The 22155-nt window shown below is 42.7% G+C and overlaps 2 protein-coding genes across 3 annotated transcripts in view; one reads left to right on the top strand and one right to left on the bottom strand.

Moving 5' to 3' along the window:
* The window catches only part of NMNAT1 (nicotinamide nucleotide adenylyltransferase 1), a 29645-nt gene that overhangs the window by 6696 nt on the left and 794 nt on the right, over window positions 1-22155 (top strand). The window contains exons 1-4 of one of the 2 annotated variants that reach the window (XM_079143247.1): window positions 4624-4866; window positions 16464-16634; window positions 19645-19828; window positions 21952-22094. In XM_079143247.1, the coding sequence (XP_078999373.1) occupies window positions 4833-4866; window positions 16464-16634; window positions 19645-19828; window positions 21952-22094 (532 nt within the window). In that variant the 5' untranslated portion in view covers window positions 4624-4832. Of the gene's footprint in view, window positions 1-4623; window positions 4867-16463; window positions 16635-19644; window positions 19829-21951; window positions 22095-22155 lie in introns of those variants that run through there. The other variant, XM_079143246.1, reaches the window with a different exon arrangement.
* LOC306663072 (uncharacterized protein) lies at window positions 886-7847 on the bottom strand. Its single transcript, XM_079143423.1, has 5 exons — window positions 7581-7847; window positions 4797-4859; window positions 3544-3623; window positions 2611-2741; window positions 886-1692 (listed from the first exon to the last, which is right to left on the bottom strand). The coding sequence occupies exons 1-5, from the start codon at window positions 7652-7654 to the stop codon at window positions 1483-1485; spliced, it is 558 nt and encodes a 185-aa protein (XP_078999549.1). The 5' UTR covers window positions 7655-7847; the 3' UTR covers window positions 886-1482.

A 22155-nucleotide genomic window follows, 5' to 3' on the forward strand; every position in this document is an offset into this window, starting at 1 on the left:
ATCTGAATATGCACAGAAGTAAGTAGACAAGACATGATGTGGGTCAATTAGCTATTTTCTCTAGAAAACAACTGCCCATCAATGCAAAAGATTGTTGTAAACCATAAAGAAGAGATATTATTTTTACTCCAAAATTTCTCAGTGCATTTTTGGGGGGCCTACTAGGGATTGAATCCAGGCATGTTTTACTACTGATCTGTATCTCCAACACTTTTTAAATTTTGAGACAGGCTCTCACTAAATTGCTCAAACTGGCCTCAAACTGCAATCCTCCTGCCTCAGCCTTCCTAGTCACTGAGATTACAGGCATGTGCTACCACGGCTGGTTTATGCTGCATTTTTAAAGAAGCAACAAGTTAATCTCATTCAAATATGCAATCTGAACCATTGTGTTCTTTCAAACTGAACCTTTGCAGGCACAGTGGCGCATGCCTGTAATTCCAGCAGCTGGGGAAGCTGAGGCATGAGGATCCCAAGTTCAAAGCCAGCCTCAGCAAAAGTAAGGCACTAAGCAACTCAGTAACACCCTGTCTCTAAATAAAATACAAAGTAGGGCTGGGGATGTGGCTCAGTGGTTGAGTGCCCCTGAGTTCAATACCCAGTACTAATAAAAAAACTAAACCTTTATTGATTAAGATTTATAATTTCCTTTCTTGTCAGCATTTATAGTATTCATCCAGCAGATGATACTAACTTTATTGGACAAAATAATAATAATAATCATATTTAAAAAATCAAAATAATGATTTTTTAAAAAACATTTTTGTCAATGGGCTTTATTTTATTTATTTATATGTGGTGCTGAGAATTGAACCCAGTGCCTCACACATGCTAGGCAAGTGTTTTACCACTAAGCCATGACTCCAGCTCCTGATTGTTTTTTTTTTTTTTTAATATTTTTTTAGTTGTAGATGGACACAATATCTTTATTTATTCACTTATTTTTATGTGATGCTGAGAATCAAACCCAGTGCCTCACACATGCGAGGCAAGCGCTCTACCACTGAGCCAGAACCCCAACCCCCAAAATCATGATCTTGAAAAGCATTTAATAGGAGATTCTCCTCTAGGGTGAATGTAGTAGTGACGGCAATCCTATGATTTCAGCAGAACTATTTATTCCTTTTTATACTTGTAAGTGCTCCTTAATACTTAAAAACAATTTCCTTCCAAGTGACCGGTCTTGGCGTGCCTCCTGCTGTTGACAGTGGTGTTCAGCCGACCACTCAAGAGGCAGCAGAGCAGCAGATGGTCGCCTGCTTGCTGACAAGTGGTAGTGCTGGTGGGACAGGCTTGGCCTGCCTGGGACGGGTGTCTGAGTTTGGAGATCAGCAGGACTCAAAGGCCAACTTCAGATGGTTGCTTTTAGCATCTGGCCTTGAACAGGTCACCCTAGACAGCCGGATGAGCCCCATGCCTGAGAAAAGAACTGGAGGGTAGAGAACGGGCTCTAGTTAGTGAACTCGGGGGACAGGATGGTTCTTATATCGTTTCCTGAGTCCCCTTTTTCTCTTCGAGGCCTGCTGTGAGAGGAGCGGGCTTCCCTTGCATGGAATGCTCCTCCTCAGTTGAGGACTGGCGAGCATCCGACAGGCCCGGGCCGCATGGGCCTTGGTTTTGCTTACCTGTAGACACCAGGCTGCCCACCGACAGCAGCACCGACCAGTAGTAAAGTTCAGGGGTTGTCTTTTCCTGTATTTGAGGGAAAAGAGCACTGTGAGCAATGCTTTGTCTTTCGATCAGAATACTATTAAAAATAAGACCCAGGGGTGTAGCTCAGTGGCACAGCATTTGCCTACTGTGCACAAAGCCCTGGTTTGATCCCCACCCTTGAAAAAAAAAGAAGTCTGTCATGAGGATTTAAGCAAAGTTGCCAATTTAATAAGAGATGAGAGACTTGGTGTGTAATGCACCAAACTCGACCTAATAGCTTCACAATCTCTTACCTGCTTTTTTAAATCCTAGAACAGGGGTGGAGCTCAGTGGTAGAACACATATGTAGCATGAGTGAGGCCCTGGGTTCTTTCCCCACATACAAAAAAATGTAAAAAGATAAACTTCTAATAAAGTGGAATTCACTCACAAAAAGAAAAATGTCAGCCAGGTGCAGTGGCACACGCCTGTAATTCCCAGCTAGCAGGAGGATCCCAAATTGGAGCCCAGCCTGGGTAATTTAGTAAGACCCTGTCTCAAAATAAAAAGGGATAGGGATGTAGCTCAGTGGTAGAGTGCCCTGGGTTTGATCCCCAGTGCTGCCAAAAAGAAAAAAAGAAGGAACATTCCTTAAAAGTTGCTTGTAGACTTTTTCCTTTCTTTCTTTTTTTCCTTTTCTGGTGGTGGTACTGGAGTGCTGGGAATGGAACCAGGGCCTTGTGCATGCTAAGCATGCCCTGTACCACCCAGCTACACCCTCAGCCTCTTGTACAGTGTTTTTAACTTCCCCAGAGAAATGTTTTAACTGTGACATGTGTTTAATTAGGAATTCCATTTCTACATATTTCCATTTTTAGTGTAAGTAGAAAATAAATATTGAAGACTAATGGTATATTGTTTATAGCCAAACGTTCAGATTAAAATGCGCCTTTAGAAAGCCAATATTTAAAAACATACACAGTCTGATGCCAAAATTGTTAACACCACAGTGCAGACTCCTTCAGTGAAGGATCCTGCACCAAATACAAAAAACATCCTCTTCAGTGCCTGTGGGACTGGTTCCATCTGCAGAAGCAGCACAGTAAAACCTAAAAGGGAGGGAACAGCATTGGCTTAATAGGTTAATCACCTCGGGTTCATATTTTCTCTCTTTTTTTTTTTTTTGGCAAGGTGGCAGTTTACCAGGTATTGGACTCTGGGGCACTCAACCACTGAGCCACATCCCCAGCCCTATTTTGTATTTTATCTAGAGACAGGGTCTCACTGAGTTGCTTAGTGCCTTGCTTTTTTCTGAGGCTGGCTTTGAACTTGAGATCCTCCTGCCTCAGTTTCCCGAGCTGCTGGGATTACAGGCGTGTGCCACTAAGTCCGCAGAACTCAGGGTCTTACACATCCTGGCAAGCATTCTACCACTGAAGTAGTTCCCCAGCCCTATTTGTTTGTTTGTGTGTGTGTTTTTGAGACAGGATCTCTCTAAGTTGCCCAGACTAGCCTCAAACTCACCATCCTCCTGTCTCAGCCTCCTAGTCACTGGGATTTATAGGCATGCACCACCACTCCCAGCCCCAGGATCATGTCTTGCTTAATAACTATTTATTTAGTGAATAACTAAATCTGGTACTTTAGTACTATAACCATAAAGAATTTTACAACACAAAAGCATTTGTACTTAATTAGGTTTCATATTCAAAATTTTTGGACAGCTGCAAGAGATAAAAGGGAACTGTTAAAAAATTCTGTTCACCTGAACTTTCAGTGTGATTTTTCCCCTTGAGCTCCAGTCTGTGAGCTCCTAAAGAGCAGAAAGCCCTATCTCAGCCATTTGTGTTCCAGCAGCATCTAGCAAATAGGAGAGATTAGTACGTGGGGGCGGCTGACTGCTCTACTTACCAATTGTGAAGAAAGTAAAGATGATGTTACCCACCAGGTTGGTCAGGAGAGGTTGACTGCAGTATCGAGATGATCTGGGCCTAAAATTCAATACTCTGGTTGACACAGAGTTCATGACTCATTACAGGAAATCCTCTAAGTGCTACACAGAGGCACCGGCCCTTGATTTCTAATCTTAATTCTGGCACTAAGGTTCTTCTTGGCTCTGGGCAACTCACTTCTCTTTTTAGAACTTGATTAATAGGGACAGTTACCAGAAGTTTAATCAATGAACAAGTTTTTACCACTTTTCTAATTCATTCTAATTTGATATTTTGGTAAAAAATATTTTGTAGAAATTCCAACCTTCTGGAGTAAAGAAATATGCCTTCCTGCACACAAATCCTCTGTAATGGGACTTGTTAGACTAATTACAACCAGTGCTGGAGCTTTCCCTCCTTCCCATTACGTGGATTCTCAGTTTTCAGATTTTTTTAGAATTTTCACATTTTTAGGACTGCAGTTTTTTATTTTAAATGTATCAAGTTGGGGTTGGGGATATAGCTCAGTTGGTAGAGTGCTTGCCCGGTGCATGTATAAGGTCCTTGGTTTACTCCCACAACACTACAAAAAAAAATGTATCAAGTTGTATTTGCTTTGTTGGCTCAGTGACTGGGGATTGAGCCTGGGGTACTTTACCACTGAGCTACATCTTCAGCACTTTTGAACTTATTATTTTCGTTTGAACTTATTATTTTCTTTTGAGACAGGGTCTCATTAAGATTCTCAGGTGGGCCTCGAACTTGCAATCCTGCTTCAGACTCCCAAATTGCTGGGATTACACCCAGCCAACTTGGCTATTTCTACCAAGATTGATTTCCAACATACAATCTGCAATAATGTATCAAATCATAATCTGGTTGTGTGTGCCCATATTGTCCTCAGCCCTGCAGACACTAGCTGATGCCATAGGTTGGGACTGGTCTCTAGGGAATCCATAAATCGACACTGGTATCCTCTTTGTCTCCTATTTAATGGCTTCTTATGCTAGAAGAAGTAAGGGTTGATTAACTAAACCAAACTGCCCAAATCCCACCTATCCATGTTGTATGGAGATTTTTGACTTTCAAAAAGGTGAACGGTGACTGTATATATAATAGAGGCAGACACAATTGGACAGGCTGCAGGTAAACATGTTTCAGGAATCAGAGACAACACCCAAACCACCTCCACAGGTAAGACTTGCGCGCTGAGCTGCAGATAGAAGAACTTACCTTAGCAGAACGTAGAACTGGAGAAGCAGAGAGGTGATGCCAAACAAGAACGCTGTCACCTGGCTGTATGGTACAGTGGGTAACATTTTTACCTTGTGATAAAATGACTTCAAGAAAGCAAATTCAGGTTCTGTTTCATGATAACCACAGAGATGAAGTTTGAAACATAGCAAGGATGAATTGAGGTCCATTCCATTAGCATAAAATTATATCTAATAATACTTCAATAATAATAATAGCTACTATAACCCATAAATAATATTGTTAATACAAAAGAAAATTCATAATAGAAAAAATTAATATTCATAATTGGGGAATAAATGTGTCAAATATTTTATGCATCATTCTTTAAAATTTTTTATTTGCTCTAGTGATACTTGACAGTAGAATGCATTTATGCATTTTGATAAATCATACATAAATGGAGTATGATTTCTTATTTTTTCTGATTGTACATGTTGTAGGATCACATTGGTCATGCAGTCATATGTACATGAGGTAATAATGTCTGTTTCACTCTACTGCCCTTCTTATCCCCATACCCCTTCCCCTCCCTTCACTCCTCTCTACCTATTCTAAAGTAACTCTGCTCTCCCCTAGCAACCTCCCCTATTGTGAATTAGCATCTGCATATTGGAGAAAACATTCGACCTTTGGTTTTTTAGGTTTGGCTTATTTCACTTAGCATGATATTCTCCAACGCCATCCATTTACCAGCTAATGCCATAATTTTATTCTTCCTTAAGGCTGAGTAATATTCCATTGTATATATACCACAGTTTCTTTATCCATTCATCTGTGAAGGACACCTAGGTTGGTTCCATAGTTTAGCTATTGTAAGTTGAGCTGCTATAAACATTGATGTGGCTGTGTCACTATAGTATGCTGTAGTATGTAGTATGCATCATCATTTAATATGCACAAAATTGTGTGAGTTAAGAACTACTGGTTTCCATCCTTTTCTTATTAGTGCCCAGGTTGATCTCCAGCTCTGGGCTCACCAGTTCCTCCCAGCTCAGCTTCCCAGGTAGCTGGGACTGCAATGTGCTACTGTACCCAGCTTGAGTCCGCATTTTATAAATGAGGAAAACAAGATGGAGAGTTTTAAGTGAACTGTCCAGTGACAGACAGCAAGTAGTAGTGATGCAAATAGAATCTGAACCAGGGTTCTGGGACTCAGCCAGACCTCTGCCAGCTCTGCCTCCGGCCAGATGATTCGCATGTGTGTGACTGATGAACCTCGTCAGCACCTGCCGCAGCCTCACAGCCAAGTGAAGACTACTGCCTCTGCTCAGAACATTTCTGAGATTCTTTTCAGTCTACGTGTATGGTTTCTGTGGCATAAAAGCGAATCTTCCTCATTAAGAGTAGTTCATCTCTTTCCTTCACCATTAACTATATTCCTTTTTTTTTGTTTACTAATTGTCTTTAACACTGAATAACTTCAGGGTGTTTGTAGAAAGCACATCTACCTTTCAAGTGAAGGTACGCACTTGAATATACAGTTTACCCTGCTCCTCAGGAGCCTGAGGCAGGAGGAGGCCAGCTTGGACAACGTAGCGAGACCCTCTCTCAAAATAAAGTGGCTGAGGTGTAGCTCAGTGGTAGAGCTCTTGCCTAGCATGTGCACAGCCCTGAGTTAAATCCCCAGTACTATGAAGAAAAAAAAAAGAATATAAAACTTCAAAATATACCTCCACTATTATGCATAGTTATAATGCACCAATGACCTTATAAAAAACAAAATATACTTCCAAAAGTATTTAGAGCAACCACAGCATTGTTTTTTTGTTTGTTTGTTTTGTTTAGGTACCAGGGATTGAACTCAGGGGTACTTAACCACTGAGCTGCCACATCCCCAGCCCTTTTATATTTTATTTAGACAGTGTCTCGCTGAGTTTCTTAGTTGCTGAGGTAGGCTTTGAATTTGCTATCCTCCTGCCTTAGCCTCCTGAACCACTGGGATCATAGGTGTGAGCCACCACGCCTGGCTAACCACAGCATGGTTGAAATAAGAATATAGGTATATGATTAATTTACCATTTTGAAAGAAATAACATTCTTTTCTGATTGTAAATTTTGAGAGGTGGTCAAGTCAATCACATTATTTAACAATTGGCCAGTATAGGTGTACTTATACTGGAATTATATCTGGAAATGTGATACAGGAAAGTCACAGGGTTACCATTCTTTTTATTTATTTATGTTTTTATCTTGGTACTGGGCATTAAACCTGGGACACTTTAACACTCAACCACATCCCCAGCACAAACATGCCTGGCACTATTTTCTTTGAAAGAATTGATATTTTTAATACTGGCTTAATGTTTATAAAATGTTGTAATGTTTACACCTCAATGTTTCTGAAACTTGAAAAGATCAGTAATTAATTTTTTTTGGAATTTTTAAAAATTTGTTCTAATGTATTGTACACAACGGTAGAATGCATTTCTGCATCTTGTCAGATCACACGTAAGTGGAGCATCAGTTCTCATTTTCTGATTGTACATGCTGCAGGACCACACATGAGCCTGAGGTGGTAACGTCTGTTCACTCTCCTGCCCTTCCTACCCGTCCTCCCTCCCTCACTCCCCTCCTCCTAATCTAAAGCGACCCTGTTCTTCACTATCTGCCCCTTGTGAATTAGCATGCGCATATCAGAGAAAATATTCGGCCTTTGTTTTTTGGGGGGGGAAAATTAAAAGTAAGTTTTAGTTAAACTTGAGGATTGCCTCAGAAGAAATGAACTCGGCTTCGTCCCAGTGGGTGGGGAGGGACACTTACAGTCTGAGGCGATGCGACCTGGGCAGCCAGCAGTGCAAGTGGTAGGCTGTGTGGGCCAAACAGAAGTGAATCATGTGACGCTGGACCTGGGGCACCTGGAGCGAGGACGGTCGGGACCTGTGCTGTCCCGGCTTCTAAGCTGCTTCTACACCCACTTGTCACCTGCCATTGCAGCACAGTCGCCGCTGCAGCAGGAACTCTCGCTGGCCTAACTCTTCTGTGACTGCAGGTCTAGAGTCCAGTCTGAGCTCAGGCTGGCTGGCTTCACGGTGAGCGTGTCGGGACAGAGACAGCTGCCCTCAGCGGAGGGATCTGCTTCCCTCCGCCCCTCGCGTCCCCAGGCACGATCTGAAACCTGAACTCTCCCCAAGGACAGGGAGGGGCGCCGGGCCCTGCTCCTCTCGGGTCTGAAGCCAGTCTCAGGACCACAGGCAGCTGCCCTGAGGCCCCACACCCTGCGCTCGGCTCGCTGGCCCCTGGGAAACAGGCCTGAAACCTGACAGGGACAGGCCAAGACGTCACCAGGTATCAGCTGACGCCCGGGGCCCGCACCCTGTCTGGAGAGCAGGCGCAGTGGCTTCCCCTGGGGCCCAGGGTCCTGCGGGAAGGATGCCTTCACCACCACCCTATGGAACAGCAGGTGGTCTGCCCGGGAATTGGATAGGTGGGATGGGGGTTGGGTACAGCCCCACGTGAGCCCTGGTGTAGTCCTTTGGAATGGTAACCGAAGGGGACATTTAAATCCTTACTTATTAACTCTTTTTTTTTTTTTTTTTTTTTTTCCTATACTGGGAATTGAACCCAGAGGTGCTCTACCACTGAGCTACACCCTCAGCCCTTTTTAAATTGGGTCTCAAAATTGCAGAGGCTGGCCTAGAACTTGCAATCCTCCTTTCTCAGCCTCCCAAGTCCCTGGGAGGTACAGGCGTGTACACGGCTGCACCCGGCTTCACTCATTCCTTAATGCCAAGCCGAGCATCTCTAACGGCTCTTTCCTTTATTTCCTATGAACAGCACTATCCCCACGGTCCCTATCACTAGACTTTTTTTTTTTTTTTTTTTTTTTTGAGATGGTGGGTCTCATGTGACTCAGGCTGGCCTTTGGGGAGGGCCTTGGATCAGTTTCTTACTTTTTTTTTTTTTTTTAATCAAAATATTTTTTATTTTTACAGACATTTTAATTAATTGTACACAAATGGGGTGCAACTTTTCATTTCTATGGTTGGACACGATGTAGATTCACACCATTCATGTGATCATATGCAGGATGATGTCTGTCTCATTCTACTGTTTTTCCATCCCCACCCCCACCCCTTTTTCCTCTTCACCACCCAAAGTTCCTTCATTCTTCTCTTCCCCCCATCACCCCGCCCACCCCGTTATATATTGTCATGCACTTATCAGAGAAAACATTCAGCCTTTGGTTTTTTGGGCTTGGCCTATTTCACTTAGCATGATATTTTCCAACTTCATCCATTTACCAGAAAATGCCATAATTTTATTCTTTATGGCTGAGTAATATTCCATTGTGTATATATACCACAGTTTCTTTATCCATTAATCAGTTGAAGGGCATCTAGGTTGGTTCCACAACCTAGCTATTGTGAATTGAGCTGCCATGAACATTGATGTGGCTACATCACTGTAGTATGCTGATTTTAAGTCCTTTGGGTATAAACTGAGGAATGGGATAGCTGGGTCAAATTGTGGGTCCATTCCAAGCTTTCTGAGGAATCTCCATGCTGCTTTCCAGAGTAGCTGTACCAATTTGCAACTCCACCAGCAAGGTATGAGTGTGCCTTTTTCCTCACATCCACACCAACACTTTTTATTGCTTGTATTCTTGATAATAGCCATTCTAATTGGAGTTAGATGAAATCTTAGGGTGGTTTTAATTTGCATTTCTCTAATTACTAGAGATGATGAGCACTTTTTAATATATTTGTTGATCACCTGTATATCTTCTTCTGTGAAGTGTCTGCCCATTTCCTTAGCCCATTTATTGATTGGGTTCTTTGTATTTGGGGTGTAAAGTTTAAGTTCTTTATAAACTTTGGAGATGAGTGCTCTGTCTGAAGTGTGTGTGGAAAAGATTTTCTCCCACTTTGTAGGCTCTCTTTTCACATTATTGTTTCCTGTGCTGAGAAAAAACTTTTTAGTTTGAATCTATCTCATTTATTGATTCTAGCTTTTATATCTTCCGCTACGGGGTCTTGTTAAGGAAGTCTGGTCCTAAGCCAACGTGATAGAGATTCGGGCCTACTTTTTCTTCTATTTGGTGAAGGGTTTCAGGTCTAATTCCTAGATCCTTGATCCATTTCGAGTTGGGTTTTGTGCAGGGTGAGAGATAGGGGTTTAATTTCATTTTACTGCATATGGATTTCCAGTTTTCCCAGCACCATTTGTTGAAGAGGCTATCTTTTCTCCATTGTAAGTTTTTGGCACCTTTGTCAAGTATGAGGTTACTGTACTTACGTTGGTATGTCTCTATGTCTTCTATCCTGTACCATTGATCTACCTGTCTATTTTGGTGCCAGTACCATGCCGTTTTTGTTACTATTGCTCTACAGTAGAGTTAAGGTCTGGTATTGTGATACCTCCTGCATCACTCTTCCTGCCCGGGATTGTTTTGGCTATTCTGGGTCTTTTGTTCTTCCAAATGAATTTCATGATTGCCTTTTCTGTTTCTATGAGATATGTCACAGGGATTTTAATTGGAATTGGGTTAAACCAGTATAGCACCTTTGAAAGTATGGCCATTTTGATAATATTAATTCTGCCTATCCAAGAACATGGAAGATCTTTCCACCTTCTAAGGTCTTCCTCGATTTCTTTCTTCAGTGTTTTGTAGTTTTCATTGTAGAGATCTTTAACCTCTTTGGTTAGATTGATTCCCAAGTTTTGTTTTGTTTTGTTTTGTTTTTGAGGCTATTGTGAATGGAATTGTCTTCCTCATTTCCCTTTCAGATGTTTCATTGCTTGCGTGTAAAAATGCTTTAGATTTATGTGTGTTGATTTTATAACCTGCTGTTTTGCTGAATTCATTTATGAGGTCTAGAAGTTTTCTGGAGGAGTTTTTTGGTTCCTCTAAATATAGAATCATGTCATCAGCAAATAGTGACAGCTTGAGTTCCTCTTTTCCTATTCATATCCCTTTAATTTCTTTAGTCTGTCTAATTGCTCTGGCTAGTATTTCAAGTACGATGTTGAATAGAAGTAATAGAAAGAGGGCATCCCTATCTTGTACCAGTTTTTAAAGGGAATGCTTTCAGTTTTTCTCCATTAAGAATGATGTTGGCCATGGGCTTAGCATAAATAGCCTTTTCATTGTTCCTACTATCCCTATTTTTTCTAGCATTTTGAGCATGAAGGGGTGTTGTATTTTGTCGAAAGCATTTTCTGCATCAATTGAAATAACCACATGATTCTTATCCTTAAGTCTATTGACATGATGGATTACATTTATTGATTTACAGATGTTGAACCAACCTTGCATTCCTGGTATGAACTCCACTTGATCATGGTATACTATGTTCTTAATATGTTTTTGGATACGGTTTGCCAATATTTTGTTAAGAATCTTTGCATCTACATTCATCAAGGATATTGGTCTAAAATTTTCTTTCCTTGATGCGTCTTTGCCTGGTTTGGGTATGAGGGTGATATTAGCTTCATAGAATGGGTTTGGTAAGATTCCCTCCTTTTCTATTTCCTGGAATACTTTGAGAAGTATTGGAATGAGTTCTTCTTTGAAGGTCTTGTAGAACTTGACTGAGAATCCATCTGGTCCTGGCTTTTCTTCATTGGTACGCTTTTGATGGCTTCTTCTATTTCATTGCTTGATATTGATGTGTTTAAATTGTGTGTGTCCTCCTGGTTCAGTTTGGAAGGAGCATATGTCTCTAGAAATTTGTTGATGTCTTTGATATTTTCTATTTTGTTGGAATATAGATTTTCAAAGTAGCTTCTCATTATGTTATGTATTTCAGTGGTGTCTGTCATGATATTTCCTTTTAAATCATGAATTTTAGTAATTTGAGTTTTCTTTCTCCTTCTCTTTGTTAGTGTGGCTAAAGGTTTGTCTACTTTGTTTACTTTTTCAAAGAACCAACTTTTTGTTTTGTCAGTTTTTTTGTGAATTGTTTCTTTTGTTTCAATTTCATTGATTTCAGCTCTGATTTTAATTATTTCCTGTCTTCTACTACTTTTGGTGTTGTTCTCTTCTTCTTTTTCTAGGGCTTTGAGCTATAATATTAGGTCATTTAGTTGTTGACTTTTTATTCTTTTTTGAATGCACTCCATGCACTGAATTTTCCTCTTAGTACTGCTTTCATAGTGTCCCAGAGATTTTGATATGTTGTATCGTTATTCTCATTTACCTCTAAGAATTTTTTTTATCTCCTCCCTGATGTTTTATGTTATGCTTCATTCGATAGCATATTATTTAGCATTTGGTGTTTTGTAAGCCTCTTGTATTTGATTTTCCATTTCATTCTTCAGGTTTGGGAAATTTTCTGATATTATTTCATGGAATAGGTTGTTCATTCCTTTAGTTTGTATCTTTGTGCCTTCCTCAATCCCAATAATTCGGAAATTTGGTCTTTTTATAATGTCCCACGGTTCTTGGAGATTCTGTTCATGATTTCTTACCATCTTCTCTGTTTGGGCAACTTTATTTTCAAGATTAAATATTTTGTCTTCATTGTCTGAGGTTCTGTCTTCCACGTGGTCTAGTCTGTTGGTGATGCTTTCCATTGAGTTTTTTATTTGGTTTATTGTTTCCTTCATTTCAAGGATTTCCATTTCGTTTTTGTTTTGTTTTGTTTTGTTTTGTTTTGTTTTTTGAGAATCTCTCTTTGTTGAAATGATCTTTTGCTTCCTGCAGCTGCTCTTTCAACTGCTTATTGGTGTGATCATTCAGTTCCTGCCTTTGCTCTCTTATCTCATCCTTTGCTTCACAAATCATTTTAATTATGTATAATCTGACATCCTTTTCTGACATTTCTTCTACCATACTGTCACTAGATTCTATTAATATAGAATCTAGGTTTGTTTGGATCATTTTCTTCCCTTGTTTTTTCATGCTGTTCATGTATCTTCCCCACTAGCAGTGCAGATCTGGGTTATTGCAGTTTCCCTCCTATAAGCTTTTAGTGACCCTACTGGTTTCCAAAACCTTTTCTGACAATGAGCTTCAAGTCTCCAGCAGGCATCTCAGGATGAGATTTGCCCCACCTAAAGATGGGAGATGTGGCTTCCAGGATTATCCAAGATGTCCACTTTGGCATCCAAATGTGTTGGCCAATGGAGAGCTGCAGCTTAGGGTGTGGGTGTGGTCAGCTGGAGGTTCTGGAGGCAGGGTGCGGTTGGTGGGGCAGGGGTTCTGGAGGTGGGGTGTTGTGGGTCTGGTTGTAGGATCCTGGTAGCGGGGTGCAGTCTGTCTGGGGGTCCTGGTGGTAGGGCACAATCACTCTGTCTGGGGATCCAGGTGGTGGGGAGCAGTCAGTTGATGTGAGGACCCTGGAGGCAGGGAGTGATCGGTCTGGCTGAGGGATCCTGGAGACGGGGATCAGTAAGTCTGGCCAGGGGTCCTGGCTATTGTCTCAAAATGGTGGCAGCCACGTGTAACCAAACCTGCAGCAGGTACTGTGAACTTCCAGGCAACAGCAGGTAGCTGGTGCTCCACTGGTGGTCTACGGTCAGTCTGCTGACTGCTGTCAGACAGTTGGGAGGTGAACCTCAGGCGGTGGATGATGGGTAGGTGAAAGGCAGGGAATGGACAGGCAAATGGCAGATGGTAGGCACCAGACAATAAGCAATCTGCACTCAAAAAGGCATCGGTATGCTGGCTGACTGCCGGTGATCGCAGTAGACAAATGGGGTAAACAGCAGGAGATTGATAAGCTGCAAAACTGCCTTATCAAGAAACAGATATCCTCTGCTTGAATCCGAGTTATGGAGCAACAACACAGCCTCCCTCTAGTCTGCCATCTTGGGTTTGTTTTTTTTTTTTTTTTTTTTTTTTTTTTTTTTGCGGTACTGGGGATCGAACTCAGGGCTTTGTGCTTGTGAGGTCAGTACTCTACCAGCTGAGCTATCTTCCCCAGCCCTGGATCGCTTGTTTCTTACTTCTTCCCCACAGACTTGACTTAAAGGAAGCTCTGCTTGCTTTGTGGCTGGTCTTCATCTCTTGTTTTGCTCTTCCAGTCAGTCCTGCCTCCTCACCATCATCAGTATGATTTTTTCCTTACAAACTACAGCTGGCATCCATTTTAACAAGGAACAGGCAATCTGCTGAGCACCCAGCCATCTACTGTCCTGAGAAGTGACCCTCGGGCTGAGGCGGAACTCAGTGGGAGAGCTTAGCAGGCTCGAGGCCCTGGTTCCATCCCCAGCACCACAAAATAAATTAAAAGCTTAACTCAAAATAACTGAGATTGGTTCTGTCACTATCTTCATTTTACAGTTGAGAAAACTGAGTTAGGTGATTGAGCCAAGGTCACATAAATAAGGGGTCTATTTTTTTTAGTGTTGGGGATTGAACTCAAGGGCTCTTTACCATCAAGCTACATTCCCAGCCTTTGTATGTTTTATTTTGAGACAGGGTCTCAGTCTCTTAGGGTCTTGCTAAGATGCTGATGCTGACCCGAACTTGGTGATCCTCCTGCCTCAGCCTCCCGAGTCTCCACCACCGCAGGCTGCTTCTGGGTTCTTGAGCTGAGGGGCCACCCTCTCCCTGTGTCTGCAGCCTGCAGCAGCCATTGTGGGACTTCTCAGCTTCTATGATCCTCTGAGAAAATCTGATGAACCCCCTCTTATAATTACATACGTTCTCCTCGTTCTGTTTCTCTGGAGAATCCTAATATAGGAAGTTGGGAGAGGGTAGCAAGGGGTTATGAGAACTAATCCTTATAGATCTTGAGAGAATGTCATTATAGTTTGAATAACTTAAGAAATAGCATCATAACAGGATAGACTTAAGGTAGGATCTAGCTGGAGAAATGACTGAAAGATGGGAAGTAGTTGCCTTCAGGCAGCTGGGGAGGGGTGAAATGGTGGTTGGTTTTCTTATGGGCCTTTTCCATGTTATAATATCTAAACCTATATACGTGAACATGTTTAGTAAAATTTGTACTACAGTTTTTTTTCAGTGCTGGGGATCGAACTCAGGGTCTCATACATGCTAGGCAAGAACTCCACTGCTAAGCTACATCCCCACCCCCTCGATTTTTAGTTTAGTTTAGTACTGGAGATCAAAGCCAGGGTCTTACCTGTGCTAGGAAATTGCTCCAGCAGTAATGACGCCTCATCCCCAAATTTTGAAATCAAATATCTAGCTTAACTTCATTAAGGTTACAGAAAGATGACTAGAATGATAAAACAAAGACAGATATGAATTATAAAACTGTTACTCAGTGCAAAGTGATACTGTTATGATCATGTTGATCAAGAGGCAAACACTGCTTTGAAGGGCAGGTGTTATGGATTTGTTTGTTAGATGACAAGGTCATATCAGTTAACTATGGCCACAATAACACAGTCCCAAAACTTGTGAGTCAGGACAGCTCGTGGTTACTGATCTGAGCGGACTTGGCCAATCTCACTGGGCTTGCTCCTGTCTGCCCAGGTTGGCCGGGGTCCGGCTGGCCTAGCACGGCTGCAGCCACACACCGCATGGTTGGTTGTCCATCTGCCGAGACGTCGGCACTCTTCCACAGTTCTGTCATCCCCTACGGGCTCGCTCGAGCTTGTTTCCACGGCAGAGGTGGCAGTGGAGACAGCGGAAGGGTATAATGCCTCTGCTATGGTTTGGATGTAGTATTAAGCCCCCTAAAAGCTCATGTGCTGGAAACTTGGTCCCCAGGGTGACAGTGTTGAGGTGGTGGATCCTTTAAAGGTGGGGCCTGGGTGGCAGCGTTGAGGTGGTGGACCCTTTAGAAGGTGGGGCCTGGGTGGCAGCGTTGAGGTGGTGGAGCCTTTAAAGGTGGGACCTAATGAAGGTAATTAGGTCAGGTGGTGCTTGAGGGGACTCTTCCAGAAGATGGATTGTGATCAAGGAGGGCCAACACTCGTGCTTAGTTCCTCCTGCAGGTGTGGGCTTCTTTCTGCTTCCCTGCCACATTCTGATACAACCTGGATCTCACCAGGAAGCCAGCACCATGATCTTGGACCTCCAGACTCTTCTGTACAAAGTACCCTGCTTCCTCTTCCATCATCGTGACAGGAAAGGACTAAGACAGCCCGGGAGGCCTGGGTTCAGAGCTGGCCCCTGTCACTTACCACATTCTTTGGGGCAAAACACGTCACAGGGGCTGGGGCTGGGGCTCACTGGTAGAGCGGTGAGGCACTGGGTTCGATTCTCAGCACTACATATAAATAAATAAAAATAAACAAGGTCCATCAACAGCTAAAAAATTTTTAAAATGTCACAAAAAAAGAGAAAGAGATTCTATCCCTTTATGGTAGAAGTGGTAGGAGTTACACATTTACATTAAAAAGGAGGGGTGGAGAAATAATGCCATTTGTGCAATTCATCTAGCGTAGTCATTGAAGCCAATTTTTTTCCCATCTATTTGAAAGGAGAACATAGACGAATATCAAAAGATTCATAACTAGACTTCTTTTCTTTCTTTCTTTCTTTTTTTTTGGTACTGAGGATTGAACTCAGGGGCATTTAACCACTGAGCCACATCTCCAGTCCTGTTTTGTATTTTATTTAGAGACAAGGTCTCACTGAGTTGCTTATTGCTTAGCGCCTTATTTTTGCTGAGGCTGGCTTTGAATTCGTGATCCTCCTGTTTCAGCCTCCAGAGCCTCTGGGATTACAGGCGCGTACCACCATGCCCGGCTCATAACTGGACTTATTTTCTTTTTCCTTTTTAGACAACAAGGAAGATGTCAGAGTTTTCCACGTAGAGCAACAACTTCAAGTTCTTACCATGGACAAATCAGAGAAGACTGAAGTGGTTCTTCTTGCTTGTGGTTCATTTAATCCAATCACCAACATGCACCTCAGATTATTTGAGCTGGCCAAGGATTACCTGAATGGAACAGGTAGGAACAGTAACCAAAAGCAATGTAAGTCTAGGCTCAGTGTCACATGCCTATAATCTTAGCAGCTTGGGAGGCCAAAGCAGGAGGATCAAAAGTTCAAGGCTAGCCTCAGCAACTCAGCAAGGCCCTAAGCAAATTAGGGAGACCTTGTCTCAAAATAAAAAATAGAAAGGGCTGGGGATGTGACTCATTGTTTAAGTGCTCGTGGGCTTAATCCCTAGTACAAAAAAAAAAAGAAAGAAAAGACAGGTAGTTGTTTTTGTTTTTTTTTTTTTTGCGGTGCTGGGGATCGAACTCAGGGCTTTGTGCTTTCAAGGCAAGCACTCTACCCACTAGCTATCTCCCCAGCGAAAGAAAAGAAAGTGCAACACAAGGCTAGAGAACCACTTGATTGGGTCTGTGTCAGCATAGCAATTAATCAACTGGGCACAAACATGCTCCCTACTTTCTTGCACAGAGACTTAGCCAAAAGAGAGGGTAAGGAGCTGAATGTGCTGGTGTGTGCATATAGTCCCAGCACTAGTTCACAACCAGCCTGAGCATCACAGCAAGATGCCTCAACAAACAAACACAAAAGCAGGTAAGGTATGTCCAGGGAAGGTCTGTGCAGCTGGCTACTGGCCTATGGAATAACAAATTTAGTTTTATACGTTTAGAGCTCAATAGAAGCAACAATGATTTTCCAGTCCTCGGAATGTGAGTTCTTTCCAGGTGTGATGGTACCGACCTGTGGACCCAGCTATTTAGGAGGTTGAGGCATGTTGAGTTATTTTGTTCTGAAAAAAAGTTCTGTTTTGTTTCTGAAAAAAAGGAAACAAAAACCTTGCTTTCATTGCTGTTTAATTCCATTCCATCCAGAGATTCATCTTATAGCAGGTTTACATGGATGCACATAAGTACTGTATATTTTCCTCAGTCATCTTTACATAGAGTGAAACCAGAAGGTTTGAGGAAGATAAGGAGGTGAGGACTAGGGTTTCACCTTTGCTGCCCAGAGGCGAAACCCCACTCAACTGGACTCTTAGCTCTGTTTTGTTTAGTGGTGCCGGGGATAGAAGCCAGAGCCTCTCACACACTGAGCAGGTTCTCTATCGCTGAGCCACACCCCCAGCCATCTGGCTGGGATGTGGTTTCATTCTGCTGCTTCTTTCTCCTCTAGCCTCCCATCCACATTATTCCAAATGTTTTTTCTAAAATAGAAATTTAATTCTATCATGCCCACATTGAAACTCTTACTTTAACTTACATAAAGCCTTCAGGATCAGGTGCAGCCTACTTATTATTCATAAAAACACATGAAAAAGGGTAGTCATCAAGTATGAATATTATTTTACATGTATTATAACACAGTATCAAGAAATCATTTGTGCTGGGCATGGTGGTGCATGCCTGTAATCCCAGCGGCTTGGGAGGGTGATGCAGGAAGATCACAAGTTCAAAGCCAGCCTCAGCAAATTAGTGAGGCCCTAAGAAACTTAGGGAGACCCTGTCTGAGAGTGAAAAACAAAAAGGACTGGTAATACAGCTCAGTGGAAAGGGCCCCTGGGTTCAATCCCTGGTACAAGAAAAAAAAAAGAGAGAGAGAAATCATTTGTTATGATTATTCACTTGTTTCCATACTTTATGGTCACCATGTATATGCTCTTTCTAAGAGACTAAATGTGTTATAAAAGGGCTTATATATAAAATTAAATGCTCAGCCCTCATTTCTCACTGGAGGCAACCACTGTTAATAGTTTAAAATGCATCCTTCCAGCTGAATGTGGTGGTGCATGCCTGTAATCCCTGTGACTCAGGAGGCTGTGGCAGGAGGATCACTAATTGGAGGCCAGCCTCAGCAACTTAGCAAGGCCCTAAGCAGTTTAGCAAGACCTTGTCTCAAAATAAAAAATAAAAAGGGCTAGGGGTGTAGCTTCATGGTAAAGTGCCCCTGAATTCAGTCCCCAGTACTGAAAATAAAATAAAATAAAATTCACCCTTCAGTCATTTTTCTGGAGTTTTACATGCAAATATTTGTATATACACATATATTTTATTTTGTTACATAAATTGTCATGCAATTTTCTGTTAGATACACATGGATAGATGGGTCCTCAACCTCAATAATAATTCCAGTAATCACAGAACCAAAATTAAAAATATCTATTTTGCCCCTCAGACTAAAAACCGTTTTTAAACTCAATAACATCCAGTATCAGAGATTGGGGAGAAGTGAGCTTTGCATATACTCTAGGAGGAAAATGCAAATTGATTAAAGCTTTCTGCAAGGCAATTTGGCAATATCAATCAAAATGTAAACTGTGCAGGGTTAACTTGGGAAAGAAGAAAAAGTTCAGGAGTGTCAGTTTCCGGGGATGGTTACCTAACAGTGAGCATGTGCTTAACACTATAGAAATGTGCTTTTAAAATCATTAAATGGTAAGTTTTGTGTATGTATATTTTACCACAGTTTCAATCAATTAATAAATCTGGGTCGCTATTAAAAAAAAAAAAAAAGTGAATCTGTGATCTTAAAAACAATATCTGGGTGCAGTGGTGCAAGCCCACCTGCCAGCTACAGGTAACTGAGGCAAGAGAATTGTAAGTTTGAGGCCAGCCTCAGCAATTTCGTGACCCCCGCCTCAAAATAAGGGGTTGAGGAGGTGACTCAGTTGTAGAACACTCCTGGATTCAATACCCGGTACTAAAACCAAAATCAAAAAGGGAGCTGGGGGCTGTGGTTGCGGCTCAGCTGTAGAGCGTTTGCCTAGCATGTGTGAGGCACTGGGTTTGATCCTCGACACTGCATATAAATAAATTAAATAAAATGAAGGTCCATCAACAACTAAAAATATATATAAATATAATTTCTTTAAAAAGGGTGGAGACTGGGGATGTAGCTCAGTGGTAGAGTGCTTGGTAAGGTTCTGGATTCAGTCAACCCAGGTCCACCAAAAAAAAAAAAAAAATCATAATATTTTCTGTGCATGAAATTTCTTATTCCTAATTTCAAATCTAACTTTTTATCCAGGAAAATATAGAGTTATCAAAGGTATAATTTCTCCTGTTGGTGATGCATATAAGAAGAAAGGGCTCATCCCTGCCCACCACCGAATCATCATGGCAGAACTTGCCACCAAGAGTTCCAATTGGGTGGAAGTGGACACATGGGAAAGTCTTCAGAAGGAGTGGACTGAGACTGTTAAGGTGCTGAGGTAGCTAATGGTGAAATTATCATCATTTCTGTGCAAGTGGGTGGTGCTTTCTTTTTGCCCTGTTTCAATACTGCCTTGCATCTGAATGTACAGATATTTTTAAAATTTTTAAATATTTTTTTTTAGTTGTAGGTGGACACAATACCATTATTTATTTTTATGTGGTGCTGTGAATTGAACCCACACATTGCCTCACACATGCCAGGCAAGCACTCTGCCACTGAGCCACAACCCCAGCCCCTGAATGCACAGATTTGCAAATCTATCACCAGGGCTGGAAAGTCATAGGCTGCGCCATTCCTGTGGAAGGTCATCACAGGCTGTAGAGCACAGCACCAGAGGATGGGTGTTCCTTAGCCTCTGTGTGTCGCTGTGGTTTGAGATGTTCGCATGTTTGATACCCTGCAGTATCTGTCAGAAAATTGAGGCAGTCTGCCTGGCCTGTCTGAGCCCCAGGTCAGAAAGGCAGAGTTTCAGAAGGACATTCCTATAATCTGTCTTCAGTATGAGAAAGAAACAGGTGACTTCCGGATGAGGAGCTATACATGATGCCTGCTCAGGGACATGGGAGTACCAAGATCACTGTACTTTTGAAACTTCCACTTAAGGCTTCAGAAGCCAGAGTAAGTAACACCTAATTATTTCTTAGATTATCTCAAGGGCAAAGTAAAAAGACTTTCTGAAAAAACTTCTTCAAGTTCTGAGCCTTCCAGTTACTGACAGTATCAGGGAGGGTTCAGAGTAGGAAACAGGCCACTCCAGGTACTGGAGGGGATTTAGGTGCGCAGGCACGAGTGTTTCCAAGAGCTGGAGGAGCGGGTGCCATGGTGCATTTCAAGGTCCTGCCTTCTTGGCTGCTGTGAGAGATCAGGAAACCAATTCTGCTCCTGCCACCGCTTCCGCTGTTAAACTGCCTCAGGCTCCAGATGCTGGGGACTGTACAGTGGAGTGTGGAGTCAGCAGCCACGCACACACCGCGAGAGGTCACTTGTCAGGCTGCTCAGTCCCAGAGTGATAACAGCCCCTGCCTCCCAGAGCTCTCGAGAGTCTCTTTATCAGAATCTCAGTCACAACAGAAGCTGCTCTGAGGACCTCTGGGAAGTGTGTTTAGGGCAGGACTGGGCCCTGAGCCAGCAGTTAGTGTCCAGTGGGGACTTATCAGGAGGATTCACCTTTCAGGCTTGGCCAGGAAAAGTCTCCCCTGCTCATTGGCAAAAAAAAAAAAATTCTCCATCAGAGACCAGGCTCTGGACCCAGTCCTACCCATCCCTCTCTGGCTCCATGGTAACCTCATTACATATCCATTTAGCTATTCAGGAGGGAAGGGGTTCAAGGGCACCACAACCCTCAGTGAGTCCCACAATGTGGTTTCTGGCACTGGGGTCATGGTGCAGTGTGGTAAGGGGACGGCACCCTGCTGCCCACGCGGAATACAGCGCACACACATCCTGTTTGTGCGTCTTCCTCTCAGGACTCGGGCCCTTCACCATCCAGGTCCTTATCCTTGCCACTGTGGTTCTAGATCAGTCTTCCGTGGTCAGGAGTGCAGGTCTGAACCAGACTGCTGGTTCAAGTGCTGACTCTGCTATACACAAGCCCAAAGACTGTGGGCAAACTGGTGGGCTCCCCTCTCAGTGGGGATGGTAAACAATTCTGAAAGGTGACAGTTATTCCACTGCTTTGTGACAACCAAAACATTCATCCAAATTGTTATCAAATGCCTCCTGTGTTCCAGGGATTCTGCCACAAAAAGAATTGCATCGTGGCCTCTATCTTCCCATCCATTGTGGGGATAATAATATTTATGAGTTGGGAGTTGAGAAGATTTCATGACACAGTTCACACAAAGGATCTATGTGGTGCATGGCACAAAAAATAGTTAACGCTCACTCTTGCTGTTGTGGCACAGACACAGAAAATGGTGGTAGCCACCGTTTGTGTTTTCCTAGGGGTTTCCTTGTACGGTCATCTTAACTGGTGAGGCACTAGGGGCACCACTGGGGAAACACTCTGAATATCACCCCATTTAGCACTGGATCGGAGACCTAAGCCTCTGCAGAAGGACGGTATTCCAGGGGAGCAACGTGAGAAAGAGGAACATACTATATTTTGTTATTTCATAGGCACCATCAAGAGAAGCTGGAGGCTGGCAGCTGTGATCACAAGCAGAACTCACCTGTGCCTGAACGACCTGGACGGAAGAGGAAGTGGGTGGAACAAAGACAGGATTCCAGTCAGAAGAAATCCCTAGATCCCAAAGCAAAAGGTTCGGAAGTCTCTCAGACTGGAATAGTTCAGATTCCGGAGCTGAGCAGCCCCGCTTGGGA

The sequence above is a fragment of the Sciurus vulgaris genome (genome assembly GCF_902686455.1).
Source record: "Sciurus vulgaris genome assembly, chromosome: 1".
NCBI classification, from domain to species: Eukaryota; Metazoa; Chordata; class Mammalia; order Rodentia; family Sciuridae; genus Sciurus; species Sciurus vulgaris.

Excerpts from the sequence above, each read along its gene's own strand:
- LOC306663072 (XM_079143423.1), bottom strand. The coding sequence starts at position 7,654 with ATGATTCACTTCTGTTTGGCCCACACAGCCTACCACTTGCACTGCTGG. Across the intron at positions 3,624-4,796 it reads CAGTTCTACGTTCTGCTAAG|GCCCAGATCATCTCGATACT; the intron begins GTAAGTTCTTCT and ends ATTGAATTTTAG. Across the intron at positions 1,693-2,610 it reads CAATTTTGGCATCAGACTGT|GAAAAGACAACCCCTGAACT; the intron begins GTATGTTTTTAA and ends CCTCAAATACAG.